The sequence below is a fragment of the Cokeromyces recurvatus genome, assembly GCF_025118155.1.
Source record: "Cokeromyces recurvatus strain NRRL 2243 chromosome Unknown BX663scaffold_8, whole genome shotgun sequence".
NCBI classification, from domain to species: Eukaryota; Fungi; Mucoromycota; class Mucoromycetes; order Mucorales; family Mucoraceae; genus Cokeromyces; species Cokeromyces recurvatus.
Window position 1 is genome coordinate 882,792 of NW_026251394.1, and position 27,209 is coordinate 910,000.

General features: G+C 29.4%; 13 protein-coding genes across 13 annotated transcripts; 6 read left to right on the forward strand and 7 right to left on the reverse strand.

The window, feature by feature from the left end:
* The first annotated feature begins 1,257 nt into the window (after nucleotides 1–1,257).
* BX663DRAFT_505123 (rho3 protein) lies at nucleotides 1,258–2,301 on the forward strand. Its single transcript, XM_051527016.1, has 4 exons — nucleotides 1,258–1,546; nucleotides 1,672–1,977; nucleotides 2,069–2,180; nucleotides 2,241–2,301. Exons 1-4 carry the CDS (start codon nucleotides 1,415–1,417, stop codon nucleotides 2,288–2,290), a joined length of 600 nt encoding a protein of 199 aa, XP_051384454.1. The 5' UTR covers nucleotides 1,258–1,414; the 3' UTR covers nucleotides 2,291–2,301.
* BX663DRAFT_505130 (uncharacterized protein) lies at nucleotides 2,302–4,897 on the reverse strand. Its single transcript, XM_051527017.1, has 8 exons — nucleotides 4,693–4,897; nucleotides 4,098–4,640; nucleotides 3,851–4,033; nucleotides 3,740–3,774; nucleotides 3,269–3,674; nucleotides 2,957–3,180; nucleotides 2,822–2,900; nucleotides 2,302–2,771 (listed from the first exon to the last, which is right to left on the reverse strand). Exons 1-8 carry the CDS (start codon nucleotides 4,726–4,728, stop codon nucleotides 2,334–2,336), a joined length of 1,944 nt encoding a protein of 647 aa, XP_051384455.1. The 5' UTR covers nucleotides 4,729–4,897; the 3' UTR covers nucleotides 2,302–2,333.
* A 27-nt stretch (nucleotides 4,898–4,924) lies between these two features.
* BX663DRAFT_560142 (fungal-specific transcription factor domain-containing protein) lies at nucleotides 4,925–8,136 on the reverse strand. The gene is made up of 7 exons (XM_051531884.1): nucleotides 8,025–8,136; nucleotides 7,853–7,951; nucleotides 7,778–7,804; nucleotides 7,219–7,710; nucleotides 6,185–7,152; nucleotides 5,458–6,123; nucleotides 4,925–5,401 (listed from the first exon to the last, which is right to left on the reverse strand). Exons 1-7 carry the CDS (start codon nucleotides 8,117–8,119, stop codon nucleotides 4,962–4,964), a joined length of 2,787 nt encoding a protein of 928 aa, XP_051384456.1. The 5' UTR covers nucleotides 8,120–8,136; the 3' UTR covers nucleotides 4,925–4,961.
* A 213-nt stretch (nucleotides 8,137–8,349) lies between these two features.
* Nucleotides 8,350–9,949, reverse strand: BX663DRAFT_505140 (uncharacterized protein). Its single transcript, XM_051527018.1, has 4 exons — nucleotides 9,733–9,949; nucleotides 9,433–9,657; nucleotides 9,111–9,365; nucleotides 8,350–9,017 (listed from the first exon to the last, which is right to left on the reverse strand). Exons 1-4 carry the CDS (start codon nucleotides 9,839–9,841, stop codon nucleotides 8,437–8,439), a joined length of 1,170 nt encoding a protein of 389 aa, XP_051384457.1. The 5' UTR covers nucleotides 9,842–9,949; the 3' UTR covers nucleotides 8,350–8,436.
* Nucleotides 9,950–10,967: 1,018 nt separating this feature from the next.
* Nucleotides 10,968–11,761, reverse strand: BX663DRAFT_505142 (uncharacterized protein). Its single transcript, XM_051527019.1, has one exon. The coding sequence runs from the start codon at nucleotides 11,462–11,464 to the stop codon at nucleotides 11,231–11,233; it is 234 nt and encodes a 77-aa protein (XP_051384458.1). The 5' UTR covers nucleotides 11,465–11,761; the 3' UTR covers nucleotides 10,968–11,230.
* Nucleotides 11,762–13,089: 1,328 nt separating this feature from the next.
* On the forward strand, nucleotides 13,090–14,007 carry BX663DRAFT_505150 (P-loop containing nucleoside triphosphate hydrolase protein). Its single transcript, XM_051527020.1, has 5 exons — nucleotides 13,090–13,186; nucleotides 13,236–13,288; nucleotides 13,349–13,459; nucleotides 13,518–13,682; nucleotides 13,827–14,007. The coding sequence occupies exons 1-5, from the start codon at nucleotides 13,173–13,175 to the stop codon at nucleotides 13,961–13,963; spliced, it is 480 nt and encodes a 159-aa protein (XP_051384459.1). The 5' UTR covers nucleotides 13,090–13,172; the 3' UTR covers nucleotides 13,964–14,007.
* Nucleotides 14,008–14,603: 596 nt separating this feature from the next.
* Nucleotides 14,604–15,265, forward strand: BX663DRAFT_344207 (ribonucleoprotein LSM domain-containing protein). Its single transcript, XM_051522156.1, has 3 exons — nucleotides 14,604–14,690; nucleotides 14,787–14,934; nucleotides 15,030–15,265. The coding sequence occupies exons 1-3, from the start codon at nucleotides 14,659–14,661 to the stop codon at nucleotides 15,078–15,080; spliced, it is 231 nt and encodes a 76-aa protein (XP_051384460.1). The 5' UTR covers nucleotides 14,604–14,658; the 3' UTR covers nucleotides 15,081–15,265.
* On the reverse strand, nucleotides 15,186–17,505 carry BX663DRAFT_550854 (cleft lip and palate transmembrane protein 1-domain-containing protein; the record flags this gene model as incomplete). Its single annotated transcript, XM_051531245.1, has 6 exons — nucleotides 15,186–15,379; nucleotides 15,455–15,509; nucleotides 15,586–16,715; nucleotides 16,768–16,882; nucleotides 16,955–17,298; nucleotides 17,358–17,505. 6 exons carry the CDS (start codon nucleotides 17,503–17,505, stop codon nucleotides 15,186–15,188), a joined length of 1,986 nt encoding a protein of 661 aa, XP_051384461.1.
* Nucleotides 17,506–20,015: 2,510 nt separating this feature from the next.
* Nucleotides 20,016–21,923, forward strand: BX663DRAFT_505160 (skd1 protein). Its single transcript, XM_051527021.1, has 5 exons — nucleotides 20,016–20,168; nucleotides 20,234–20,345; nucleotides 20,453–20,609; nucleotides 20,708–21,292; nucleotides 21,369–21,923. The coding sequence occupies exons 2-5, from the start codon at nucleotides 20,330–20,332 to the stop codon at nucleotides 21,835–21,837; spliced, it is 1,227 nt and encodes a 408-aa protein (XP_051384462.1). The 5' UTR covers nucleotides 20,016–20,168; nucleotides 20,234–20,329; the 3' UTR covers nucleotides 21,838–21,923.
* Nucleotides 21,924–22,108: 185 nt separating this feature from the next.
* BX663DRAFT_505161 (uncharacterized protein) lies at nucleotides 22,109–23,315 on the reverse strand. Its single transcript, XM_051527022.1, has 3 exons — nucleotides 22,861–23,315; nucleotides 22,495–22,805; nucleotides 22,109–22,417 (listed from the first exon to the last, which is right to left on the reverse strand). The coding sequence occupies exons 1-3, from the start codon at nucleotides 23,239–23,241 to the stop codon at nucleotides 22,126–22,128; spliced, it is 984 nt and encodes a 327-aa protein (XP_051384463.1). The 5' UTR covers nucleotides 23,242–23,315; the 3' UTR covers nucleotides 22,109–22,125.
* An 809-nt stretch (nucleotides 23,316–24,124) lies between these two features.
* BX663DRAFT_505163 (Reticulon-domain-containing protein) lies at nucleotides 24,125–25,200 on the forward strand. Its single transcript, XM_051527023.1, has 4 exons — nucleotides 24,125–24,218; nucleotides 24,297–24,546; nucleotides 24,602–24,743; nucleotides 24,800–25,200. The coding sequence occupies exons 1-4, from the start codon at nucleotides 24,173–24,175 to the stop codon at nucleotides 25,163–25,165; spliced, it is 804 nt and encodes a 267-aa protein (XP_051384464.1). The 5' UTR covers nucleotides 24,125–24,172; the 3' UTR covers nucleotides 25,166–25,200.
* BX663DRAFT_542124 (uncharacterized protein) lies at nucleotides 25,192–26,391 on the forward strand (the record flags this gene model as incomplete). The annotated part of the gene is made up of 1 exon (XM_051530804.1): nucleotides 25,192–26,391. The coding sequence occupies exon 1, from the start codon at nucleotides 25,303–25,305 to the stop codon at nucleotides 26,389–26,391; it is 1,089 nt and encodes a 362-aa protein (XP_051384465.1). The 5' UTR covers nucleotides 25,192–25,302.
* A 26-nt stretch (nucleotides 26,392–26,417) lies between these two features.
* On the reverse strand, nucleotides 26,418–27,112 carry BX663DRAFT_505167 (small nuclear ribonucleoprotein F). The gene is made up of 4 exons (XM_051527024.1): nucleotides 27,055–27,112; nucleotides 26,819–26,944; nucleotides 26,677–26,741; nucleotides 26,418–26,612 (listed from the first exon to the last, which is right to left on the reverse strand). The coding sequence occupies exons 1-4, from the start codon at nucleotides 27,061–27,063 to the stop codon at nucleotides 26,552–26,554; spliced, it is 261 nt and encodes an 86-aa protein (XP_051384466.1). The 5' UTR covers nucleotides 27,064–27,112; the 3' UTR covers nucleotides 26,418–26,551.
* Between the last annotated feature and the right edge of the window lie 97 nt (nucleotides 27,113–27,209).

Below are 27,209 nucleotides of genomic sequence, written 5' to 3' on the forward strand. Positions count from 1 at the left end.
CTTGTTATCTATAATATAAAGAAAAAATAAAAAGAGAAAAGAAAAAAAGGAACAAAAAATATTTTTTTTTTTTCTTTCAATAACACTGCCTCGTCATCAAAAAAAAAAAAAGCGGAACACAAAAAAAAACACATATTTTCAGCAACAGTACGGTCTTTAAAGTTGCGGTCTTTAAAATGTAACCCTCTTCCTTTGCCTTTCAAGCTTAAGGTCATCAACAAATAAATCAACATGTTTAACAAACAGCGTGTATTCATTTCATAAAAAGACTGTACTAAGACGAAAAAAAAAAATTGATTCGAGTGAATAAATTAAGCATAAAGTAATTAAGTTGAGTAATAGAAGAAAAAGCACGTGTATATGAGAATACATAAAAAAAAAATCATGAAAATCCTTTATATTTTCAATGACTAGTCTTTACTCTTTCACCTAAAACAAAGAAATCGGCCTAAAATTGTTACTCTCTTTTTTTCTTTTTTTACGTGTCTGTCAAATTAATCATGAGAAATATAGTTACACGTTTGAACATGTTTTAATGGCTTTCTTCTTCCATAGTTCTTAAGTTTTTTTTTTTTTTTTTTTTTTTTTTTTTTTTTTTTTTTTTGCAATAAAACAAGCATATTCTTTACAAGAATATATATAAAATACATCAACAGCGTAAAACATACTGTGAATACGCTAATTTACTAAAGCTTGTGAATTGAGCTATCAGTATATACTAAATCTTTGTATCAGTTATTGGAGCAATGTCTGAATAGGGTATTACTAGCTTCATTTAAAAAACCATCACAGATCATTATTTAAGAAGGGGAAAAAGCTTGAATTTGATTAGTCTAAGGGTATTAAAGCGAACGATCATATGAACACCCACTATTTTCAACTTTTTTAAGTTTTAATGAATATCATTGATACAAGTGAAATATATATATATATATCTAGTTATATCTGCTGTAATTCTTCTTAAAAGTGCATGTGTGTATATCTTCCAATTGTAGGAATAAAGTTCGGTTTCAGTCAAAACAAAATAAATGATAAGGACACATTAATGTCTTAAATCAAGGTGACTGCTGTTATAGAAGTTAAAGGTACAAAATTGTAATAAAATAATCTCTTTTCCTTTCCTGATAGCTGCCTAAACAAGGGACATTGAAAACAGATGAAACAAGTTTATTTTATTTATAACTATCCTTCTCTTCTTTTATGTATTCGAGTCAATATTTTAGCTTCTTTAAATGGTTATAGCCACATTCTATTTTACCAATGACCGCAATCCTGAAAGTGATTCTATTTCAAAGGCCGAAATTTAATTGTAAAGATTTGGTTGTAAATCAATTTTTATAACCTTTTTTTTTTTCTCCACTATTATTTTTTCTTCATTTCAATTTAATTATTATTATTATTATTTTTGAACAAAATGTCTTTTTTATGCGGTAAAACTAATAATCAAAAGAATAAAATAATGAGTAAAAAGTTAGTTGTTTGTGGGGATGGCGCATGTGGGAAGACTTCATTATTAAATGTTTTTACAAGGGATTATTTTCCCGAGGTATATTATCCATACACTAACACAACAACATACATGCTTATAAATAAAGAAATAAATAAATAAACAAATAAGCAAACAAACAAACAAATAATTATATAATTATATCCTATGTTACCTTTTGATAGATTTACGAGCCAACTGTATTTGAAAATTATGTTCAAGAAATAACAGTAAATGATCAACAAAAAATTGAACTTTCATTATGGGATACAGCAGGACAAGAAGAATTTGACAGAATTCGACTTTTATCTTATGAAAATACGCATGTCTTTATGTTATGTTTCTCTGTAGAAAATAGAGACTCATTCCATAATATACCTGATAAATGGTTAGAAGAAGTAACTGAACACAGTCCTCATGCTAAACTTGTTTTAGTCGCTTTAAAATGTGATTTAAGACAAGAAAAACCAGATACTATTTTATATCAAGAGGTACTATTATTTATGTACCTAAAAAAAAAAGCAAAAAAAAAAGCAAAAAAAAAAGCCCTATTTAATAATAATTCATCGTCATCCTATTTAGGGGCTTGAAATGGCTAAATCAATCAATGCGATTCGATACCTAGAATGTTCAGCTAAACATAAACGTGGGGTAAAAGAATGTTTTCAAGAAACTGCAAAAGTAGCACTCTCAGGTAAAAATAATAACATCATCTATTTCTAACCATTTGAAATCTAATAATTTACAAATTTAGTTAAACTAAAATCATCACATGATTCTGGATCAAATTGTATTATACTTTAATTTTTTTTTCCCTGAATTATAATAAATTATTTAAATATATATATTAAGGCGATTTAGTATGATGGCTAGAAGTAGTAGTAACTGTATCTAATATGGCAGGCGCAGCCATTGCTTGAGGCGTATTTAAGAATGCAACAGAGGGATATGTATTACTTATCGATGGTTTTGGGGAATGGGTCATTCTATTTGATATATTCATAATGGAGGAAGATGTAGAGAAAGAAGGTGAAGGTGGTGGAGGTGGTGACTGATTTAACAATGGAGTAGGCTGTAAAGTTAAATGATTATGATCTCTTCGAACAATAGAATGTTCTTCATGGCTATTGCGTCCTCCTCCATTACAGTAGGAAGAAATAGATAATACAGATATTGATGTTGGACTAGATGTTACTGATGTAGTAAGAATAGCTTGGATAAAATAATGTATATTTGGTAATGTATGCCTTAAATCCATTACAATTAAACCATAAGCATTCATTAACTAATATATACATTATGTAAGTTAAATAGGATACAAAGAGAATTACTTACTTGCTCTATATTTTTATTTAATAAAAATACTCCAAACTCAAACCTATATCGATCTACTCCTCTTGAATACAACGGAAAACTTAAATAATACATGTAAGTCATCTTCTCTCTTTTCTTTTTTTTTATTAGACTTACTCTCTAGATCCATTAATTAGTGATACCATGTCTTTGATAGTTGATCTTGAACCCATTGGAATTGTAGGATATCTTAACGGAATTTCAAGGTAATAAGCCAACATAGAAACCAAATGTGCAGTAAATCCCAAAGCAGTAGCAATTAAGTCTTCATTTTGCCCGTCATAAACTGAATTAGGCAAATAAATACCTCGAATATAAAACTGTTGCAAATCATCATAGGACTTTTTTTTTTTATTTCATCAAAAAAAACAACAAAAAAAAAAAAAAAAACTTCACTAAACAAAAATACTTGCTTATTTTCTTACTTACTTGTTCTATGGGGTATATGGAAAATAAATCGGCAATCAACTCTTTCTTTCTTCTGTTTAACGTACGAAATATATTTTGCCTCATTTTAATATTCTTTTCTAATACAATTTCATTATCTTGTAAATCTTCTTTCCCAGAAATACATCGATTCAATGAACTTGTTATCTCCATCTTTCGTCTTTCTATTTCCCTTTTCGTTTGCTTTATTTTTTCTATTTTAGCCTTCAATTGTTTCTTTTTTTGAATAATTTCATATTCTCTTTCCATTAAATTTGCTTTATATTGATTTAATTCTCGTCTTAATCGAAACCCTTTATCCTCTTCTTCAAGTATCTCTTGTATATTTTGTCTGATCTCATTTACAGACGTTTTCGTATCAAATATGCAATCCATAAATGTATTCATTCTAATAAAAAAAAAAAGAAGGTTAAATTATGTATGACTTTTTATCTACTATAAATGGTACGTTACTTCATAATGTTATTATAGGTATATGATCGTTTATTCTAATAGTAACCAGAAAACAAGTCAGTCAGTCAGTCAGACAGATACTAACAAAATATAAACGCAAGTCTCATTTACCTTTTGTATCGAGTTAATTGTATCTATACTTGCATCATCCTTTTGTAACTGACTCAAATCAAATAAACTTGATCTTTTATTTTGATTCAGCATGCTGTTTTTTATCTCTGCTGAAGTATAAATTCCATCATCCATCTCGAATACCAAAGTGTTTTCAGGAAAGGAATAATTTAATTCTACATACTAATTCAATAACGGATAAGTAAGCAATAAGACAAGGAATGTTATATATATATATATAAAATACCGATTTGCTTATCCAAACTAATGCATTTAAATCTACTTGCCACTGAATTAACAATTGAAATTGCTCATCTTCTTTATCTTGATATCCTAGCACTGGCTCAGTATGTTGTCCTGCAGACTCAAATACAGCATGTCTTGCCCAAACTCGAATAACTAATAAACTTGATGCAGCATCATACCAATTCATCCAATCAAATGGAGTAGGTAAGGATCGAAAAGTTGGATTGACAGTATTGGGTATCATTTCACTTTTATAAAAGCTAGATGCTAAAAGCTCATTATGTAACGTAAAATAGGTGTCAACTAATCCTCCTGAACTATACACAATCGAGTCCTCAGTATTAGTTTGATAAGCTCGTTTTAAGACTGAAGAATCTTCTACAGTAGTTGCAACAGATGACGTGCTACCTGATCTCTTCAAATTATTTAAGGGTGGCCAAAGTACTTTGTTAGAACTGACTGCATCTGTTGATGGTGAATCGTTATTTTTAGTTTTCCATACAATGTTCCGACCTGCAATAGATTTTATATGTCGAATTCTTTTCTATATAAATGTCAATTTGATCTTATAAATAAAGTTAGATAGACTTACTTACCTGCCTTGATTCAAACAAAGCTTTATTTTCAACCATTTTTTGTGTGTATGTGTTTCTTTATTTAATTAATAGTAGAAGTAAATAATTATAAAATAATAATTTAATTATAAACACATGTACATTTATAATACAAGTAAAATAATAATAATAATAACAATAATAATAATAATAAAAGATGATTGATATGAACACGCGCCATTTTTTTTTTTTTTTTTATATTTGTGTATATATAGAAAAAAAAAAAAAAAAGGCATGAAAACGTCACAACTTTATTCTCTAATTAATGGTTGCTGCCATGCAGTATTACCTTGATTACTTTGACTCCATTCATTCCACTCGGTCCAGTCCATAGAAGTGGGTATACCGAAAAATGGATTATTTGGATTATTTTTAAAAAGTCCTTCATTATTAAGTAAAGAACTCATATTAGATCCTATATTAGTATTATTGTAGGGAGCTGACGTTAATGGCGGAGCTGAAGATGGTATACCCTGAGGTTCTTGTTGTTGTTGAATAGATAGATTTTGATAATTAGTGTTATATAATGTTGGCATAGGTGGTAGTATTTCCATTTTGGAAAATGGGGAACTATTATCTTGTGCAGTATAGTCTAATGGATTGGGCTCTCCAATCGTATTATTAAATCCAAATTGCTTTAGACTAAAAGCCTCCGACATGAACGTTGGGGATGGCGTTGAAGATTGTGATACTTTAATAAAACATATTAGTGAATTATACAATACCCAATTTTATTATATAGCTTACATAATCCATCCATATTTGGTGGAGCAATAGCTTCTGCAAGTGATTGCTTAAACTGTCGCATCAAGTAATGCTGTTCTTGAGGCGACTGCGATGAGATAGGCGCTGTCCTTCCTGGAGAAGGAGAGATAACCGTATGTTGCGGTGATATCTTTTGGGAAGGAGGACGCATATTATTTCGAATTGTATTACCTCTACCTACATCTGAAAGACGAGATGGAATGATTGTTGGACTAATATCGTTATTGCTGTTTTCAAATTCAGAAGAGGTAGTAGTTACATCAATTCCTTTATTGTTCATAATCGTCTTTAACAATCGATATAATCTTTGTGCTGTATTTGACATGGATCTAAGTTTATAAATCAAGGCAATTCCTTTTGATAAATCCGCTTTTGCAGATGTAGATATTCTTGTATCCGGATTCTTTGTATTATACATATGAATCAAGCAATATTGTAAAACAGGATATAAGCTGAAAGAATAAGGAAACATTAAAAAATCTCGAATTGTCATTTGTGATGCTATTCGTATTCCTCTTGTAGCTGCGCTTGTACTAATTTTAAAGGATGAATAAGATGGGTTTCCTTTTTTGCCTCCATTCCCTACTTGTTCAATAAATGGTCTATGCAATAAAATCAGCAAACTAAAATAACATAATAGAACAGAAGCTAATAATAAAAATAAGTTAAAAATTTTTTTTTGTTTTTCTTGCACCTATTATTTTATTACCAGTAACAGGAGCTAAATAGCCTTTGTTTTCATCAAAATCATCAAAATTTGCTTTTTGTAATGCTTCAGGGAAACCAAACCGCCATTCCGTTAATTCATGATCCAACTGAGTTACAATAGCGTCACTGCATTGTTCCAAACCCACTTTTTTAGCTTTAGGAGTATATAGACCCTGAAGAATTTTACCCAAGATCTCAGACAGTTTAACTAGCTCAATAAACAGTTGATATATGCCAACTTTTCCATCCAATTGTTCCCTATTTGTAGGATAAGACATGGCGGAAGGGAATCTAGGTGATAAAGTAGATCCTATGCTTGTTCCTGTTGAAGATTTATTAAATATAACTTCTTCCTCTTCTTCTTCTTCTTCTTCATCATCATCAGGCTCATCCAACACTTCTTTCCAAGTAGCATATGCATCGGGATATCCTACATCATTATCTTCATCTCGAATACTGATAGGTCTACCCAAAGAAGCTGAATGAAATCGGTCAGCTACATACAAAGACCACCAAATTCTTTTTCTTGTTTGCTTTTCGCTTTCTGGTATATCCCATTCCTCACAATCACGATTGAGACCTAATCCTTGAGCTAATCGAATAGCCAATCCACCCAATAACCAACATGCGGATGATTTTGAGTCTAAATTACTACTATGATTATGAATAAGAATAATAGCTTGTACCTTTGATATAGTAGGTGTTACAGCTGAAGTTGTGATAATTGTTTCTGCTTGTTCAAAAAATTGATCTGACCAGCCCAAGGGTATGTCCCAGAACGTATCAGGTGGAGGAGGGGTGGGCTTTGACTTTTTAATTAAAGCTTCACATTCTACAAATCTTGCTGCTGCACCAAACATAGCATTCAATAAGTCAGATGGTGGATATGTATCTGCTTGATCTCTATACTGTTTTAAAAAACTGGTTTTATTCACGACAGGTAAAACTGGATGAATATTTGCAAAATAGCTACAAAAAAAAATTAGTTTATGCAAGCTTATTTTAATACACGCCCACACACACACACACACACACATTTTTAATAAACGATCGCTTGTATGCCTATCTACACCAGTAACGGAATAAATCCAATTATGAATTGATTTAATATGAGGCAATAATTGTGACTGTGGTATATTTGTCTGCCCCTCCTCTTCTTCTTCATCTTTCAGATCCTCTACTAGTACAATTTGTTTACCAAATTTACGGATATGATGTCCTTTCCATTTTGTATTTTTATCATCTAAATGTATTTTATTTGAAAAGAATTGAAAACTTGATAAATCACCAAGATATTGCACTCTGTCTGATGAAGCGCCTTGAGGTCTTTTATTTCCATTTCCTAATAAATGGATTGAATTATTATTCTTTGATGGATTTAAAAAGTTTGTTATTGAAGGAGATGATGGAGTCGTATTTGAGCCCTGCTGCTGATTTTGTTGTTGTTGTTGTTGTTGTTGTTGTTGTTGTTTTTGTTGCAAGGCTTCTTCTATTCTTCTGATTCTTTTTTCTAAAGCATCAATGTAACTATATTATTTATAATAATATTAAATTAATTATGAATTGGACTAGTTAGCATATATAGTCATTTTACCCTTTTGGTGGTCCACGTTTCTTTGCCCTATATATAGATGTTAATCATTATATTAATAAAGTAAGATCACTTTACCCATCATTAAATTGGCAAGTGATTCCATATGACACACAGTTAGTACAGGCTTGACCAGGTGTAAAATGACATTTTACTTTTTTCCTTCTACAATAATCACTTGAGAGAGAGAGAGAGAAAAAGAACAAGTCAAAAAAAAAAAAATACATGTTGATCAGTTAATCTGATTTACCATGCACGAGTGATTCTATAACGTTTTCTTTCTGACATTGATTCATTTTCGGATACATTATCAGTAATCTTTATTTCGATCGCATTATTACTCATTATAACTTTTAATCGGCTGTAAAAATAAAAACAAAACAAAAAAATAACATTGTAGTATTTATTCAAGGCTAAATGTTATTGCCGAATTTCAGTGTGACAAATAGGAAAATAGAATGCGCTTTTTTTTTTTTTTTTTTTTTTTTAATTTTTTTTAATTGAACAGCAGGTGAAATCATTTTATAGTGATATATTATTTATTTATATACAAGAATAGTAATAATATAGTGTATGTGCATTTGTTTTTTTTTAGGGACATAATATTTATATAAATATGTATACAAATATATATACAATAGTTAAAATAATATAATAAGGGTCTATTGTTCTATCTTCAGTTCAATTTGTTGATGTTGATCTTCATCAAGTTCTTTTTGAAGTTCTAGGTTATGAAAGAAATTATCCAAAGTCTTTGATGGGTACATATTTAATTCAGTTTGTTCCAAATAAGATGAAAAATCGCCATTCAAGTAAATCTGGCTTAATTGGTATCTACCTGTCAATTCGTCCTTTGGAATCTCTCTGTCCGTTCGAGGCATAATACTGTAGATTTTCCCCTTTTTATAACTATCATGGAACTGAAATTTATATTTGCTTTTATCACATGTGTCTATTTTATTTATAAACTTTAAGCCGACCTCTTGAGCCTTTTGCATCATCCAGTTCAAGGTATGGCATGAAAGTATGTTGTTGTATCGACCATCGTCTTGTCCTCCTATATCGCCATGAACACCAGGAAACCAAATCTGTTCTAGCGTTTGCTGTTCAGTTGGGGAGAGCATGAGAGTTGGACTAAACCAAGCCCGCTGTTCATGGATAGACATAGCATGATATGCATGCTTTACAATAGGTGCTAAATTTATATCATGAAACCCATTTATACCATGAAATAAGCCGTAGACTATTTTTATAATAGTGGATATATAAATATATATGTATATAAATAAATGAATATGATTATCATTATCATTATTGTATATGTAATATACTTTACAAATTGGACCACCTAAATACCAAGGCATTTTAGGCATACCAAGAGCTCCAACAGTATCAAAGCATCCTAAGAAATGAATACTAGGTGTTCTACACCCATTTTCTTCACGAAAATGAGTAGAAATTATACTAGTAGGTAAACCCAATCCACGTCTATGTCGATAAATTCTATAAGCTCTTTTTGATTTTGATGTCTTTGTTGGAGGTAATAATCCTACATTATACATCATTCCTGCCAAACTTCTTACAGCATAGGCTAAATGTAAAAAGATGAGTTAATGCTATTCCTTTTCGCTATCTATCTATTTTTATAATGTACATACCTCCTCGACTAAAGCCTAATAGCCAAATCTCATCTCTTTCATCTCTATAGTTTCGACATATAAACTTGTACGCACTAATAATTTGTTTACTGATACCATATCCAAACATACCCCCTAATAGTGGGTGTTTGCCTGCTCCTAAACCAAGGTAATAATTTGTTGTATATTCCCAATCATTATTAGATCTATCGATATTCATATAAAACTTGTATACATTGGTTTTATCTGCATATATATATAAATAAGTAAAAGAGTTAAAATAGGATATATCAAAAGCAAATGTTTATTATTATATATTACCATGAGGTGTTTCCCAAGTGCCGTCTAGACATACAATGATTCGACGTGGTTTATATTCTGTGGGTAGATATTCAGTTGTAGTTGTAACTGTGTATTTTTTAAAGAACATTTTTTTTTCTATCTATTTATCTTTAAAGAAATTGAATAATGAAAGTATCTCTTTTGTTGATTACCTTTCTATACACTTATATTTATATATATATTTTGAAAAAAAAAAAAAAAAAAAAAGCTCATATTATATCATTATGGAAATGTATGAAGCTATATTGCATAGACTTATAAACTTACAACCACGAGTTTTTTTTTTTCCACTTTTCATTATGGACAGGTCATTGGTATTAAGAACAATAGGTGATTAAAATGACTCTATCTTTGAACATATAGAAATAATTGATTCTATGTATATACCATACTTACTATAGCAAACATTTAAACTTTAATTTGTTTATATAGTAAATAATGACTATGATGTGGAAGACATACTTACTTATTATCTTGTGATAGTGTCTATATCATGTGTATTGCATGCTATTCTATATCTTCTACAAAACATCATAAGAGTCACTGCGGCGGACAGATCATCCATTTTTTAATAAAAAAAGGGCGGGATTTTGATAATATGTTATAAGCATATTCTGGAGTCAAATGCTCAATTTGAAATGTACAAACGTTATAAGAGTACTTTGGATGATATCATTGTACTATTTCATAATCAAAATATTCTTACTTTGATGTAAGATAAACCCGGCTTGTCAATTTTTTTTTTCTTTTTATTAAATACACGTGCATTAAAAAAAGTTCAATGAGGTAACCAGAGCAAATTTTGGAGAAAATTTATTTTCTGTTTTCTTCTTTTTTTTTTTTTTTTTTTTTTTTTTTTTTTTTTTTTTTAGGGGGGATGGAGGTAATAGTGCCTTAATTTGGTATGAAGTATCTCAATTATTCTTTGAAGCAAGAATACATCATAAAATAAATCAACTTGCAAAAAAACCTTTTCCAAGTAGAATGATTAAACAATTCACTTGCTCTATCCATGTCTTTTTTTTTTTTTTTTTTCATTAACTCTTTTTATGAATTATTTTTAATATTTATTTCTTAACTGGCATCCTTTTTTTTTTCTATCAATATAAATAGGATATTGTAGTAAACGTTTATAACGTAATATATTGCTTCATTAGATAGGACGTAAATAAAGCAGTGTAATCCCGATGATTCTTTATGAAGATCACACCATCTTTTTTTTTTTTTTCTGTTCCTAGAATCAGATATGAAAAATAATATTTTTTCTTTTGGTCATTGTTATAAATAGTTAAGTTTGTATCCTTGGGATACTTTTAGACGGAATTTTTACCCAAATCCTGAATTATTCTAGACTTTTTTTAATTTGGGTAATATGACTTGTTCTAAATTCGAGATAATTACATAATATCATGATCTTTGATACAATTAAAATTAAATTTTAGTATAAAGTTATAGAAGCTGGTTTGCCCTAATTAGTTCAAGAAGAAAAAAAAAAGGCCTTTGTAGACAAAAAGATAAAAACAAAAGTTAGGAGTAGATACAGATATATGTAATCGGGATAAGAACATGTAAAAAAGATCAGAAATGATTTTATTGAGATGACCAAGAGAGGAGGAGAAGGAACAAAAGAGTGAGTCTGATAGTCCATTTCATGAAAGATGGAGCATATGGATGGCCAACGAATAAGGTAGCTACGCTCTTGGTTCGTCATTGGTAATTCGTCGTATAGGACCCAATTATCAAGGTGTCACGACAAGCTAAAAGATATTTAGAGTAATAATGATCTGACCATCTTTCAATTAACTTAACTTGAAGGAATAAAAGATCAAGTAGAGTGAAAGGAGCGTCTTTAGTGGGTGACTAGAGGAATACATCTTTTTTTATTTTCCCTAAAGAGGAATCTTGGACAAATGAAATTATCGTGAATTCATTTTTATTTTTATTTTTTTTCCCCTTCCTCCCTCTCCCCGGAGAATTGAAAGTACGGCAGCAACCTGGTGTAAGCAAAGTATCCTCTGAAAGGTATAGAGAGAGCCAAAGAGAGATTGAGCATGTAGTCTATTTATTTACAAGTTCATGCATATATGAAAGACACTTTAATGAGATATAGTATCGCTTTGACTAAAAAAAAAAGGGAGGGGTCGAATAGTCACCAAAATATGTGACAGATACATGTAGTTTGACAAATTTTTCGAATGACTTTATGGTTTCTGAATTGAAATGACTGGCTATTATTAAGCCGTATTCTAACTGTGGTAAGGCATAATTTATTAATATCGATGGTAGTCAATCTTACTCATAATGGGGAAAAAAAAAAAAGTTTGTTAACATTGCTTTTAAACTAAAGTGTTGGGGACCTAGGATGTACATTATTTCCAGAAAATAGTAGGAGACATTTTAAGAAATAAGTAACTTGAAACAAAGAATCGAACAATAACATTTATAAGTTTAATGAAGTGTATTTAATGCATAAGAGTTTGTATCAGATGCACGAAATAATTTGCACACATTTTCCTTTGGGTAAACTTTAGTGTCACAATTTGAAAAAGATACATCATTAAAAAGGAGAGAGTGCTTTATTGAGTTACAAGAGGTGGATTACTTCTTTCCCCCCCCCTTTGAAGCGGCCTATTGATTCAAAGTACTATAATTAACGAGTGTACCATTAAAACAGACACTAACATTATAATTTGATATCTTTTCTTTCCTAATCACATTCGATGTAAGTAATACTGCATATCTATTTTATTAGTTATTGTTTCTTGTACTAAAGAATTCGTTTTTTTTTTTTAATAGTTGTCTCCTGTCGAACCAATTTCGTCTCCTTTGTCTGCCCGTAATTAATATTAACCTTTGTCTTTTTATTAGGGCTCTTTTTTTTTTGATTTTTGTACGATTTTTTTTTTTTTTTTTTTTTTTTTTTTTTTTTTTTTTCAAAAAGTGTGTAATACGTAGTAGGTACAATTTATTATTGCAGCAACAGCAGCAACAGCTACTTTTTTTTTTTCTTTTTTTTTTTTTTAATCCTTTATTAGTTCAATTAATAATAACCAGATATACAATATTATATATTATATTACCCTTTTTCTTTTTCTTTTTCTCCTTTTAAATATACAACGTATATTTATGAATACTTTGGAAGCAAAAGTTGTAATATTAGGAAGTACAGGTTGGGATATATCATGTATTTACTATCATTATATATATACATATATGCAAATGTATATGTATATATTCTTGAAGGTACATTCTGCTATTTTTTTTTTTTTTTTGTTATCGTCTGTATTTATTTATCTAATATACACATCTATAGTCATTTATTGATTCATTTTATAGGTGTCGGTAAAACATCAGTAGCTCTTCGATTTGTAAAGAATGCGTTTTCATCAAATGGTACCTCAACTATTGGAGCATCTTTTATGACAAAGAAATTGTAAGATAAACACTAAAGCATTTCACTGTTTGTTAAATGTTATACGTAGAACTATAGATGATTGTAGCGTCAGATTACAAATTTGGGATACTGCAGGACAAGGTAGTAGGCTCCCATCTATGTTTTCTGTTATTGAATACATAACCTTCCATTTATAATTAGAACGTTTTAGAGCAATGGCGCCAATGTATTATCGAGGTGCATCTGCAGCTATTTTAGTATATGACATTACATCTGAAGAAAGCTTTACTGAATTAATATCTTGGATGGAAGGTGATACATTTCAAGAATGATTAAAATGCACATGTGTTACTTATAAATATAGTAATAGAACTGGAAAAAAATATGACAGATGATCTAGTTATTCATATTGTTGGTAATAAGACAGATCTAGAATCACAACGTAAAGTATCCTTTTCAAAGGTATCTAACTATTGTGATCAATCAACAAGATTTGTGAATGGTCTACATGAAGTATCTGCAAAGAATGGTTATGGTAATTAGTTCAATTGTTAAACATGCTAAAATTGATTTCTTTTTCTTTTTTTTTTTTCTAAAAAAAAAAAACAAAAAAAAACATATATACAAATATGTGTATACAAATACAAATATAAACATATATGTGTGTATGTATTTAAAGGGATCGATGATATATTTTATGAGATTACACAAACATTGGTGACAAAATTATATGGACAAGATTTGTATAAAACGATTACGTCTGACATTTATAATAGAGAAGAATATAATACTTCTGGAAAAGCTGGTTGTTGTTAATAACTTTTTATTATTTATTAAAATTTTAATAACCTTATTTGGGCATATAATTTTAAATATGAACGTTTTACTCAAGAGAATTAAGAAACACATTGAAAGAAAATGATAACTGTACAAAGCAAATAATGTTATTATGGAAATAATGGGCCCAGGTGGTAATATAATTTTGCTTTTTCTATGTTGTTTATAGTGTTCGTAAAGACTAAATATTATTAAATAATATCAAAGCTTTTTAATAACATGATGTTGATCTCAGTAAGGGATTCTGCAATTATATGTTTCAATCATTTTAGAGTTACAGGCTACAGTAAAGTATAATAATAATCATTATAAAAAAGAAAAGCAATGCAAACTTCATTCTGAGTTAGCTCTAAGGATTGTTCAATGGTGTCATATCCATTTATCTGTTTACATTCTATGAGCATTATCATTTGACATTCATATTCAACATGCAGTAAAAGTTTTAGATGATCCCGTTTTTATCTTAAAAAAAATAAATAAATAAATAAAATGAAATAAAAAAAAAATATTCAAATTGAAGAAACTAGCAGCTCTATGATGGCGATTGAATTCATTCCCGCCAATTAAGTGACGTTATATATTCGAAAAAAAAAAAGCCTTTTTTTTATTATTTATTTATTTATTTTTTTTTTTATATTCATATACACATCTTCTTTACCACGCGTTAAGTTAAAATGGCCAAGACAACTACACCAGAATTAAAAAAGTAATTAAAATTATACCAATTCTTCTCTCTCTTTTTTTTTTATTCTTCAAAAAAGAAAAAAAAAATAACATTGACTTTTTTTTTTTTTCTCTTTAGATACATGGATAAACGTCTTGCTCTTCAATTAAATGGAAATCGTAAAGTTACTGGTATTCTTCGTGGCTATGATCCTTTCATGAATATCGTTTTAGATGAAACTGTTGAAGAAATCAGTGCAAATGAAAAGCACAATATTGGCATGGTGGTAATATAAAACATTTTGCGATTTTTTTAATGAATGACTAGCAAACTATGTGTGTGTATGTGTACTGGTTTATTTATTTATTTTTTTTACATTAGGTCATTCGTGGCAACAGTATTTCTATCATGGAGGCTCTTGAGCGCATTTAAATGACTCTGTACAGTACACTCAATATTAAACAACATTATCAATTTGCTTTTATGATGGAGATTATTATATAATAAAAATAAGATTTATTAATGTGAAAAAAAAAATTATTTATCCTTTTTGGTTTCCTGATTTTTGTCTTCTACTTCTTCTTCACCGACTTGACCATATTCATTGGCACGACGATGATCTACCTTATAAACATGTCTTTGATAAAGATATACAAAGAAAACAACATCATCACGAAGACATGCTAGACGATGCAAAGTAGGCATCTTGATAACAAAGGCAAATAAATCATCTATTATAAAAAAAAAAAGATGTTAATTTTTTTTTCTCTAAATGAAGAGGGGTGGAATTTTTTTTTTTTTCTTACCGATGAATGTATTTAATGACTTGTACATTAAGGTCTTCCAAGGCATATGAGCAACCTATAATAAAAAAATAAAATAAAATAAGCGTCATCAACATTTTTTTTTCTTTTTTGTTATTGTTAAATAAACTTACGCTCTTGAGTCTATAATTAATGTATAATTGAGGCAGCATTGTAATGAAACCAAACATATACACAAACTCGACCAAAGTTTTGAGAACATATGAATACCAACTCTTATGCTCTTCATAATACAATGAATAGATAGCATAGCCTGCTAATAAAGGATAAGAGATCCACTTTAAATACTTGAAGGCAATAGCATCGTATTTAGCCGTTTCATCTTCTTCTTCCTTTTCTTTCGCATTTTGCTCTTGAAGTCCCAATTTGGGCAAAAGAGAACCAGGTGTCCATACTAATTCATATTTAAGTGCCTTAAAGACCTTCCAAATTTCTAAAAGGAGACCGAATCCTTGACTGATCAAGACCATCCAGGATGTCTCTTGATTATTATCCAACAAATAGAGGAAAATAACGATTTGAAAAAAGATATTGACGATCAAAGTGCGAACAGAGATGCCTGTACTGTTTTGCTTCTTTTTCCAAAAGGCGATATCATTCTTGAATGCCAACATTTCAAAGAGTGAATGCAATAAACTAACGACGATGGTTGTGCCCAATAGAACGGGATTGGTTTCCAAAAACATGCGTTTGACTTCATCAATATCACCAGCTGTCATACCACCTAAAGGACTGTTTGCCTGTTGCTTCATAGAATCATCCAAGGTAGCAAAGATATTAAATTTCCACAATGAAATAGGCTCAATACGAATCGTTAAAGGTAAGCTTGTGACTGATTCATTGACTGCAAACGCATTTTGTTGAAGTGTCCAAAAATCGTTGGGAAATAAAATAGGTCGATAAAAGCCTTGTTTACCAGAAGGTGTACGTGCAAGTTGAGTATCAAATTGAACATATTTCATAACTGGAGGCTGTAACCCGTTTTTAGGAATCACATTTTTATTATCACTAAGTAAAGTTAAAGTCACGTTTTGTTGCCAATGTGCGACTAAAGGACCACGACGTGTCAAATTGCCCAAGATACCTGTGCCAAGACCGACAATACCGGCACTCATATCAGTCTTATTATTCTCTTCATCTCCTTTTTCTTTCTCTACTTCTTCTTCATCTCTATCTTCATTCTCTTTCTTTAATAAGTTCTTTTGTTTAACTTGTGTCTTTTGAGGATAAAATTTTGTCAAAACTTTATACATGTTAGATCATTACTTGATTGCAATCAATTTTTAATATTTTACCATGTCTATAATAAACAATTGAATCAGGATTGAAGGCAGCATCAGTAGGATCGATTGGCATTTTATCTTGATTTACAAAAATGTGAGCATAAACAGTTCCATTATGTTGGATTGTCTACAAGATGATGTAAGTTTTTTATTTTATTTTATTTTATTTTTTTTTTTTTCAATGTCGTTATTTTATTACCTTGGTTGCAGGAATATCAAGATGTCCCTCTCTACCTTCGAACCATTGACCATAAAAAAGACCCGAAGTTTTAAAATCGGGTTCTTTACGATAATTAGTAAAATATTCATTTTCACTAATATAAACAGACACCTCCATGGGTGTATTTGGTTGCCAAAGAGGAACAAATGATTCAGGCAAATCAGCATGAGGGATGAGGGGATGAGGGAAAAAATGAACATTATCAGGTACGTTGTGTACATAATCACGAAGGGTAGCCCTAGAACCAGATTTGGTATGAACAGTTTGAGGTTGGGATGCACCATTAATTTGTGTATTTGTATTTTGATTATTATTATTCCAACCTATAGATGCCAAAAAAATGAATATAATGGCGCACACATCAAGATTATTGCTTACATACCTCCTGTAATAGCTCTCATAATCATCCAAAAGAATATCATTTGAACAATCTGACCACCATATTTCTTGAAAAATCCTTTTTCTTGTTGGTTTCCCTCAGGGGAGGGATTGCCAGAAGAAGAAGCTACTGCTTGCTTATTATCTGACATGATGTATAATAATGAAAAAAAAAAAAAAAAAAAAAAAAAAAAAAAAAAAGAATTGATTTTGATAGTAATACAAAATAAAGATGGAGTGTATATACATGGGGTACATAGTAATAGTATAAAAAATTATTACTTGATATGTATTATATAATATGTTTGTCAATTTCAGAGACATCACAAATATAAAATAGGGAAACGCACTTGAGAAAAATATCTGTATACGCTATATATTAAATAAAATAATACACATTAAGGGCTAATCTATGAATATATTACAAATATAACATGAGGTCTCTGGCTTTTTTGCATAAGGTTTGAACTTGGCGTTTCATGTATTTTAATTACTTTGAATCACCTATTGTTGTGGTTATAACTTGTTTTCATTGATTGAATTCTGCCTATCTATTTATTGATTCATTTCGCTGTTGCTCTTAATATGTACGTAGATATGCGTGAGATATCTAGAACAGTCTTAGACAACTTGAAATTGAACTGTGAACGATATTTTCCTTTTCTGCTGTATATTCTTAGACAATGCTATAGAAGGGCTTCTTATATTATACTAGGAACAAAATTAGGGTATTCTATTTTTAAATAAGATAATACAAGTTAATAATATAAAATCAATCTATTTTGATAAGGACACTACATTTACATTTCTCATTATTTTTATAGTGTATGAATGCAAAGTTTCATCACTTTAATATCAATACTCGATTCAAAAAAAAAAAAAAAAAAAAAAAAAAAAAAAAAAAAACCTAATCGATCATAATAATATGGATTACAAAGATTGGTTGTGATAGATTACTGGTCCCCCTTTTTTTTTAATAAAGAATGGCTAAGGCCTTCATTCATATTTCAGTCTGTTGTTGTAATACAAGAGAGACTCATTCAGTATTTTGTTATTGACAGATTAGAGAAAATTCTTAATAAATAGATATTTATTTTATTCAACATATTTAATTTTTCTTTTTTTTTTCATAAACACTTCAAGATATCAATTGAATTCTGCCAAGCTTGCCGTTTGGTATTGTAACTTTAAGCTATTTTTTTGTATCTTAAAAGGAAAAAAAAATTAATGAGAATATAAACAAATAATTAAAAAAAAAAAAAAAAAAAAAAAAAAAAAAAAAAAGACATTTATTTTACTTACTTTTCCTTTCTTTAACATAAACACATTTCATATAGTCGTAAAGAAGATATAAAATTGACAACATTTTACTATTTTACACATTGTTACTTTTTATAAGAAAGGGAGAAAATTAAATAATGTAACTGTGTGTATGTGTGTATTAAATGTGGGGTAACACATATTCTTATCGATTTCATATGATTGTGACTGTAATTTACAACAACGACCTCCTTATTCTTATAAAAAAGTAGATATTCAAAGTTATTTTTTCTTCTTTATCTTCTTTATTATTACTATTTCTTCTATAGGTAAGTCATTAAATAATACTATTTTATTCTTCTTCTTCTTCCCTGCCCTAGGAGGAAATTCTTTTTCTCATAGTTACCACTTATGTAACGCCCTCTGAATCAACAAGATACCCTACAATGTCCTCCTAATTCAAGGAGGGCAAGATAGGGTGTCTTGTTGATTCAGAGGGCGTTACATATTGTGCTAGCTATGGGTTTTTTCTAACCTCCTAGTAAAAATAAAAAATACAAGAACAAAGAAGGTGCAACGAATCCTAGCCTCCACGCGGCCACCTTTGGACTGCAGTAAATGTTATTTTTACTGTTGACGAATTGGGGATTCACTTTTTTATATATGAAATAAAAATAAAAATAAAATACAATAAATAAATATCTCTTTTTTTTACGCGTCTTTTAATTACAATAAAAATAATAATAGTTTATATATAATATTAAGCTTTCTAAATTACTTTCCAAACAATTCAAAGATAACTTTGTCTTTATTTTATATTAGAATGATTCTTAATATTTAATTACATTTCTTTTTAACCTTGTTCAAACTAACTTATATCCTGAAAGAATAAAATAAAATAATTAGTTTGTTTTTTAGTTATTTAAAATAAAAAGAAAGAAAAAAAACCCTCCTCTCAACCCTTACGCGTTATGAATCTATTTATTCAAGGTATAATAAGCTGATTGCGATGGATTACATAGCCTGTTTGCTGTCACTTGTCTAATGTACATGATGAAAAAGTAGATTATATTCACTAATCTAAAAGTGAATTTACAACTGTTTTATCAAAAGATAATTCCGTTTAATAAAGAGGAGATAGTAATAGTCTAGCTTGACTTGATTTTTTTTTGTCTTTCCCCTCATACTTTTGTACCTCATTTTCGGTGATTGAAATTATTTATGAAGGTAAAACAGCTATTCATAAGCAATGCATGCTATAATTATAATGAAACATACAACAGCATTTTTTTTTTCTTGTATAAACTGTGTCTATTCCTTTTGTTACTCTTTTTTTTTATTTTTTTGCTATTATTTACATAGATGCTTACACATAAAGTAAAATTTACTATCAGCATGTTTTTTTATTTTATTTTATTCTATTTTATCTTTTAATTTTATCTTTTGATTTTATCTTTTGATTTTAATTTTGCTCCCATTTTTTCTTTTTATTAAAACAATACTAATCTTGAATTGTAATGTCTAATACAGACTTTCTTACGGTAAACTAATAAAAGTAATTATAAATTTACAAAAAAAAAAAAGAAAAAAAAAAAAAAAACTCACACAATTGTTATTAAGAGAGCTATTGACATTGCAAAAAAGGCTACTGAAGAGGATCGTAATGAAAATTATAAAGATGCATACAATTTATATCAAAACTGTCTAGAATATTTTATGACGGCTATTCGATGTAAAAAAGAAAACTCTTCTTTTTCTTTTTTTTTTTTTTTTTTTTTTTTTTTTGGTCGAAATGCACTTCATCATCAACTCATTATCTTTTTTTTTTTTGGGTGATAGATGAAAAGAATGATAGATTAAAAGAACGAATTCGTGAAAAGCTAATAGAGTATTTGGATAGAGCAGAGACTCTAAAAACATTTTTAAATGTTCAGCATGAGAAGGAAAGCCTTAAAAATAGTAGTAGTCCAACCAAAAATAAAACAACGAAAAAAGCGTAAGTAAAATGATTATATTGTATAAATATATATATGTGTGTGTGTGTCTAAAAAAAATTATACATATATTTATTGTTATTCTTTATGTACGATATAGAATGGGAACAGCTGATGATGATGCTGATGCTGATGATGAAAATGATACAGATATGAAAAAATTACGTGCTGGTTTAATAGGAGCTATTTTAACAGAAAAACCAAATGTGAGTTGGAATGATGTTGCTGGATTGGAAGGTGCAAAGGAGGCATTAAAAGAGGCAGTTATTTTACCTATCAAGTTCCCACATCTCTTTACAGGTCAACGTAAACCATGGCGAGGCATCTTATTGTATGGTCCTCCAGGCACAGGTAAATCTTATTTAGCCAAGGCGGTAGCTACAGAATCCAATGCTACTTTCTTTTCCATCTCTTCTTCTGATCTAGTCTCTAAATGGTTGGGCGAGAGTGAGAGACTCGTTAAGGAACTATTTCAAATGGCAAGAGAGAATAAACCTTCTATTGTCTTTATTGATGAAGTAGATTCTCTTTGTGGTTCAAGAGGTGATGGAGATTCTGAGGCTTCTCGTCGTATCAAAACAGAATTTTTAGTTCAAATGAATGGTGTAGGGAATGATATGGATGGTGTACTTGTACTAGGGGCCACAAATATACCTTGGCAACTTGATTCTGCGATTAGAAGAAGGTTTTATCATATGACAATGAATATATATGTATTTATGTATATATTGTTGGTTAATTATATATGTATATGTATATAGATTTGAACGGCGTATTTATATCCCTTTACCTGATCTTAATGCACGCGCTAATTTATTTTCTTTAAATGTTGGAAATACACCTTGTACCTTAACACAGCAAGATTATAAACGACTCGCAGAGATGACAAATGGGTATTCTGGATCTGATATTGCTGTTTTAGTAAGAGATGCATTAATGCAACCTATTCGTAAAGTTCAAAACGCTACTCATTTTAAGCTTGTAACTGCACCTTCACGTACTCAACCAAGAACAATAACACCAATACAGTCCTATTTTACGCCTTGTTCACCAGGTGATCCTGATGCTCAAGTAATGAATTGGATGGATATTGAAGGAGATCAATTATTAGAACCAGAGTTAACAATACAAGAATTTTTAAAAGCTGCAAAGAATTCTCGGCCTACAGTAAATGAAACTGACATAAAGCAACATGTTAGTTTTACTCAAGATTTTGGACAAGAAGGATAAAAAAGAAAAGAAAAAGAAAAGAAAAGAATAGAAAAAGAAAGGTCGTTTATATAAAGTATTCATTCATTTTTTTTTTTTGTTTATTTCATGAAATACATATCATGAAGCGTTGCTTTATTTTGATGATCTTTTTTTTTTTTTTTTTTTCCTTCAATGTTGTGTAATAAATAAAAATAAATACATTTATATTTTTTATAATATGACTAATTTACATTAAAAATATATTTATATTATATAAGCAAAGCAAAGCAAAAAAAAAAAGGTAATTATAGCATGTATTTATATAATTTAAAAACCAAGCCATTTTTTACCCACATGAAAGACATTTTGAACACTTAGAGCTTCATTATTATTTACAATAGAGTCAGGTGGTGGTAAAGTGAGAGAATCATCCGTAAAATAGCTAAAAGGATGCTGTTCAGATACAAAAGGGGTATGATTCACTAAGGAGGGAATATGAAGTTTATCCAATGAATATCTTTGAATACTAGAAGAAGATGGATGAGCGGTAGTTTCATAGAGATCTAATGCCTCAGATGTAACTGAATCAATATCAGACATTACGACTGCGTGAGGATGACTAATAACGATATAAGTATATATATTTATATGAGTTATATAATGCAGATGGTCCAAAATCAAATAATGCGAAAATACCTTTCTTGACAATCTAAAGCACTTGCATCCTCCTCTACTGCTACTGCTTCTGGATGAATTTGAATCATTGTGTTTTTAATACAAGTTATTTTTTTAGTCAATTCGTCTATTCGATCATTTAAGAATACTTGCGCTGGTACTACTAAAGGTTTTGATATCGTTTGTTCTGGTATCATTTGTTCTATTGTTGTTGGTATTGTTCTAGCAGCGTAAAATTCCCCTCCTTGTCTTGGAAGTATTTCTTGTATAATAATAGGATCTTCTCTATTGTCAATACTATTATACAATTCTTCACCATAAGGATCCATGTTCTTATAAGAGAAAACATTAAAAAAAATAAATAAATAAATAAATAATTCTTAGTACCTGAGTCTTATTATATGTGATTAAACTAGCAATTTGTTCATCTCCAATAAACTCAGCATCATATAATTCTTCTTCTTGTTGTTGATAGTTAAAAAGAGTATTATCATCATGCCTCCTCTTTCTTGATTTTTTCTTTTTCTTTTGTCCAACTTCTCTTGTAAAAGAGTTCATATCTCTATCATTATAATAAATAGATTCAATAAATAGATTATCATCTTCATCATCAAGTTGAATGCCGCCACCTCTATTTTTAAAAAAGCAACAACATTGTGGAATAGAAGGAATATAATTTCGCCAAGTCAAGTCAAAGGCGTGCAACTCATCATCTATAAATGAGTGTCGTTGTTGTTTCTTTTTATTAAAAAAGTTGGGAATTGTCATTATTATTGTATATGTATGGTATATAAGAAAGAAAGAAAGAAAAAAAAAACAAAAAAAAGGAAATTTAATGAAAAATAATAACAATGATAATTACTAAGGAAAAAAAAAATGTATTTAATTATCACATGTGAATTGCCAGTTATATTAGAGAGAACAGCAGCAGTGGTTGTGGTTGTGCAAAAAAGAAAAAGCTGGAGCTAAAAAAAAAAAAAAAAAAAAAAAAAAAAAAAAAAAAAAAAAAAATATTATTTGTTTAATAAAGACATCAATAATAATAACAATGAAATGCCTTTTATATCTAAAAAGAGGAGTAGGTTAGTGTTACGATCAAAAGCAGTTAATCACAAAGCCTTTAAATATTCTGAATTTATTCGAAATCATACCCATTTATACGTACTATCTTTGTTCTTTAATAAGTATATCGATGGTAAGGGAAAAAAAGGGGGCCTATTATACATGACAAATAATAACGAATAAATAATCCATTTATGACAAGAATAGATGAGTAATTGTTATACACTATTAATCTCAAATAAGCTGTTAATTTAAGCTAAAAGTAACCTATTAGAGATCAAGGAGTCTTATTGTATATAAGCTAACCTGGAATTCAGTAAAGCTTTTCTCTACATCAAACGAAATATCTTGAAAAGTATCTATAGACAGACAGACAGACTTTGTCTACATGACAGAATAAGGAAATTATTATTTATAAATTCTTCGAACCGAACATAGTGTTTGTATTATTCCGGTTTATGATTTATAAAATACTAGCTTAAAATGTCGATATTTCCTGCATGAAAAAAAAACAAAGTTTTATCCGGTTTTTAATCCTAATAACTACCTTTTTTTTTTTCTATTTACGTTTCTTTTTTCTTCCTCTTTTTTTTTTTTTTCTTTTTCTTTTTCTTTTTATTTCTTTGAATTATATACAATGATGTCCACTACGACAAAACAAGATGATATAAATTTAACTACTTGTACGTTTGGTAACTTAAGAAAGAATTAGGTAGCTTAAAAGTGTTTATTCATTTATTATTATTTTTTTTTATACAAAGCTCAATGTGAAACAGCAAGACGTATTGTACATGAATTAAGTCGTGTTTATAAATGGGAGAATCCTCTTCGGTCTGGTACATTATTTGTTACCCTTATAGGCTTCTTTATCGTCACACAGCATTGTTCTCTCTTGCAGATTATTTGTGGCATTTTAATGCTTGCTACAAGTATCAATTTAGTGTATGTCACGATGATTCAGTTTTCCCAAAAGGTTATTTCAGATCATCCTACAGCACATCATCCTTACAAGTAAGTTATATAAGTATAAGATAAAACAGAAAGACTTACTATAGAATTATAATAGTCATTTGTTGAATCATTCTTCAGCTTTATTAAGTAAAGATAGTGCAGCTTATTATAGTTCAGTTTTAGTGGATATAGCAGAGATAATAATAAGATGGATAGCTCGTATTATTTTAATTGAAGATAAAAAGAAGAGTATCAAGGTAAAATGAGTGAATAGCTTCTTTATTATTATTATTTAACTAATATTGAGTATTAGTGGTTAGGTCTATTTTTTATCATTTGGAAAATATCAGCTTATATTTCAAGTCGCGTCATCCTTTTGACTTTTCTTATTTCACTCTTCATCTTCCCTAAACTTTATATGAGTAACAAAGATATAGTGGATGCTCGTTTTCAACAATGTCGTGCTTTATTAAATGCTCAACTTTATTGTGTTCAACATTTTGTTTGTGTACAACTTGATTCTATAAAGAAATTAGTTAAAACTTATATTGCGAAAAACTCAACTACTGCTACTACCCCTGTCACTGATAATAATAATACGATTGTAGATAATGATAAAATAACATCTGATACAACCGTAAACTCTACTACGAATTTGACTAATAAAAAAGACGAATAAAATATGTATTTTTTTTTTTTTTTTTTTTTTTTTTTACTGTTGCACTAAATATTAGTATTATTAATTTTTATATAATTTTTTTTTCCTTTTTTTTTCAATTAATTACATGCCTTCTTTCTCTTCTGTCTGCATTTATCATGGATAATACTCAAACTTCTTCTTCTATTCGAAGCAGACTATCAGCAACTAAAACTGAATTACATAATAATATGCCAGATTTCACTGAATTTAAATTAGAGGCCTTTAAAATGAATTCTTCTTCTTCACCAAAAGTGGTGACTCGATTACTACGTGAAAATCGTAGATCGTTTGTATTCTATTTAGAACCAAATCCAGGCACAGGTATTCATACATCACTTCAACGATATCAAGATACAATATTACATCAATTTGGACCCAATCAAGCTCATAACACAAGGCCTCATATCTCTATCTTTAATCGCATCTTAATAGAAGACAGTCATCTACAACACGAATGGAATACAATAGTAGAGGAACTCATCCAGATACTTGACCAAGAGATCAAAAGGAGACACCTTCAGTTAACATCACCTGAATTCAATGGATTTGAAATTCTGAATAAACCTAGTCATTCATTGGTCATAAACGTTAAACTGAATCATCATTATATCACGTTAGCAAACCAAGTGAAAGACCAAATAGGTTTAAAAAGGAAGCAGCAGCATCAGCAGCAGATCTTACTGGAAACAGGGCCTATGGATACAATTCATCTTGCCTATAATATCCTTCAATCCATTCCAAGGCAAGACTTGAAAGAAATGAAAGAAAAAGCAGAAAAAATGATTGATCTTTATGATTGGTTCAAGACAGGTGGCTCCTGGCGACTTGTCCTTTATGAAGTCATGCTAGAAAGTCAAGTTGTTGTTGGTGTACAACATCAACTGAATGAGATTAAATCTTGGCCCTTAAAAAATAATCATACGACAACAGCGTCAACGGCAACGGCAACAGCAACATCAACAGCAACAATGATGTCTTTTCGTCTTTTACCAGTTTCTTTACGTATTAAATTATCATTTCTATCTTCTTGGTTCAAGGATTCAATTATTCCCTTTTCATCTACTACAAAGATATTTGCCACACCACCACCATTACAGCAGCAGCAGCAGCAGCAGCAGCAGCCACCTTCTCATTCTGTTCATTTATTACATAATAATGATCATTCATCCCGACATAATAAACGTGCTGCAACTTTAAACAAATAATGATAATAATAATCAATATATGCATATATCTATCTATCTATATTTATATAAAGGGGAGGGGAAGGGAGAGGTTATAAAATAACAACATTCCATATACAAACTGCTTTTATTATTATTTAAATATATAACTTGTCCATTTCTTTGAATGAATGGGGGGGATTTAATCTTCCATTTTAACATCTTCTTCTTCAGCTCCACGAATATAAAGAACATTATTACATCTAATTCATGTGTGTTAATATCATGTACTGTAATCCTTAAATCTATCTATCTATCTATCTATACCTAATCAACACTTCTCCAAGTGTACCAACAGAAACACCATTTTGAAATTCTTCTGTATTTGCCAACTAGCAATTATACATTAGTTACAGCGCGTCTATTTTTATACTTTTTTTTTCTTATTATTATTAACATAATAACTTACTTGAAGATTCATATAGTTATCAACTGAAACTAAATATCCTCGATATTCACCACCCCACTTCAATTTAACAGAAACTGGTTTACCGGTAAGATCGCTAAGAAAAGGCTTAGGATTAACGGGAATAAACTAGAAGAAGAAGAAAAAAGAAAGAACAAGAATTAATAACTATTCTAAACATGAATCAAAAGAGCTAATATTATTTCTTTCATTTTATTTAAATGTTCAAGGTACTTTACAGCAGACATGATTTTATATATTTATAATGAAGAAAGAGAGGAAAAAAAAAAAAAAAAATAGGTGGATAATTGACAGAGAAAAAGTAGAAATTCTACGTCACAGTCATAATAATATAAAAGAAAATTTAAAGTGCAACCAGTAACAAATTAGGATT

Coding starts and splice junctions, on each gene's coding strand:
- BX663DRAFT_505123 (XM_051527016.1), top strand. CDS start 1,415: ATGTCTTTTTTATGCGGTAAAACTAATAATCAAAAGAATAAAATAATG. Junction 1,978..2,068: donor ATACTATTTTATATCAAGAG/GTACTATTATTT, acceptor CATCCTATTTAG/GGGCTTGAAATGGCTAAATC. Junction 2,181..2,240: donor TGCAAAAGTAGCACTCTCAG/GTAAAAATAATA, acceptor TTACAAATTTAG/TTAAACTAAAATCATCACAT.
- BX663DRAFT_505130 (XM_051527017.1), bottom strand. CDS start 4,728: ATGGTTGAAAATAAAGCTTTGTTTGAATCAAGGCAG. Junction 2,901..2,956: donor CTAATTAATGGATCTAGAGA/GTAAGTCTAATA, acceptor GTATTATTTAAG/TTTTCCGTTGTATTCAAGAG. Junction 2,772..2,821: donor TAAATAAAAATATAGAGCAA/GTAAGTAATTCT, acceptor TGTATATATTAG/TTAATGAATGCTTATGGTTT.
- BX663DRAFT_560142 (XM_051531884.1), bottom strand. CDS start 8,119: ATGAGTAATAATGCGATCGAAATAAAGATTACTGATAATGTATCCGAA. Junction 7,952..8,024: donor TATAGAATCACTCGTGCATG/GTAAATCAGATT, acceptor CTCTCTCTCAAG/TGATTATTGTAGAAGGAAAA. Junction 7,805..7,852: donor ACTTGCCAATTTAATGATGG/GTAAAGTGATCT, acceptor ATCTATATATAG/GGCAAAGAAACGTGGACCAC.
- BX663DRAFT_505140 (XM_051527018.1), bottom strand. CDS start 9,841: ATGTTCTTTAAAAAATACACAGTTACAACTACAACTGAATATCTACCC. Junction 9,366..9,432: donor ATTAGGCTTTAGTCGAGGAG/GTATGTACATTA, acceptor TTTTACATTTAG/CCTATGCTGTAAGAAGTTTG. Junction 9,018..9,110: donor GTATTTAGGTGGTCCAATTT/GTAAAGTATATT, acceptor TTATAAAAATAG/TCTACGGCTTATTTCATGGT.
- BX663DRAFT_505142 (XM_051527019.1), bottom strand. CDS start 11,464: ATGACGAACCAAGAGCGTAGCTACCTTATTCGTTGGCCATCCATATGC.
- BX663DRAFT_505150 (XM_051527020.1), top strand. Junction 13,460..13,517: donor ATTAATATCTTGGATGGAAG/GTGATACATTTC, acceptor ATATAGTAATAG/AACTGGAAAAAAATATGACA. Junction 13,683..13,826: donor ATCTGCAAAGAATGGTTATG/GTAATTAGTTCA, acceptor ATGTATTTAAAG/GGATCGATGATATATTTTAT.
- BX663DRAFT_344207 (XM_051522156.1), top strand. CDS start 14,659: ATGGCCAAGACAACTACACCAGAATTAAAAAA. Junction 14,691..14,786: donor ACTACACCAGAATTAAAAAA/GTAATTAAAATT, acceptor TTTTCTCTTTAG/ATACATGGATAAACGTCTTG. Junction 14,935..15,029: donor AGCACAATATTGGCATGGTG/GTAATATAAAAC, acceptor TTTTTACATTAG/GTCATTCGTGGCAACAGTAT.
- BX663DRAFT_505160 (XM_051527021.1), top strand. Junction 20,610..20,707: donor AATAAAACAACGAAAAAAGC/GTAAGTAAAATG, acceptor TGTACGATATAG/AATGGGAACAGCTGATGATG. Junction 21,293..21,368: donor GATTCTGCGATTAGAAGAAG/GTTTTATCATAT, acceptor ATATGTATATAG/ATTTGAACGGCGTATTTATA.
- BX663DRAFT_505161 (XM_051527022.1), bottom strand. CDS start 23,241: ATGACAATTCCCAACTTTTTTAATAAAAAGAAACAACAACGACACTCA. Junction 22,806..22,860: donor TCACATATAATAAGACTCAG/GTACTAAGAATT, acceptor TTCTCTTATAAG/AACATGGATCCTTATGGTGA. Junction 22,418..22,494: donor GCTTTAGATTGTCAAGAAAG/GTATTTTCGCAT, acceptor TATCGTTATTAG/TCATCCTCACGCAGTCGTAA.
- BX663DRAFT_505163 (XM_051527023.1), top strand. CDS start 24,173: ATGATGTCCACTACGACAAAACAAGATGATATAAATTTAACTACTT. Junction 24,547..24,601: donor ACAGCACATCATCCTTACAA/GTAAGTTATATA, acceptor GAATTATAATAG/TCATTTGTTGAATCATTCTT. Junction 24,744..24,799: donor ATAAAAAGAAGAGTATCAAG/GTAAAATGAGTG, acceptor ATTGAGTATTAG/TGGTTAGGTCTATTTTTTAT.
- BX663DRAFT_505167 (XM_051527024.1), bottom strand. Junction 26,742..26,818: donor ATAACTATATGAATCTTCAA/GTAAGTTATTAT, acceptor TATAATTGCTAG/TTGGCAAATACAGAAGAATT. Junction 26,613..26,676: donor CTTGGAGAAGTGTTGATTAG/GTATAGATAGAT, acceptor CACATGAATTAG/ATGTAATAATGTTCTTTATA.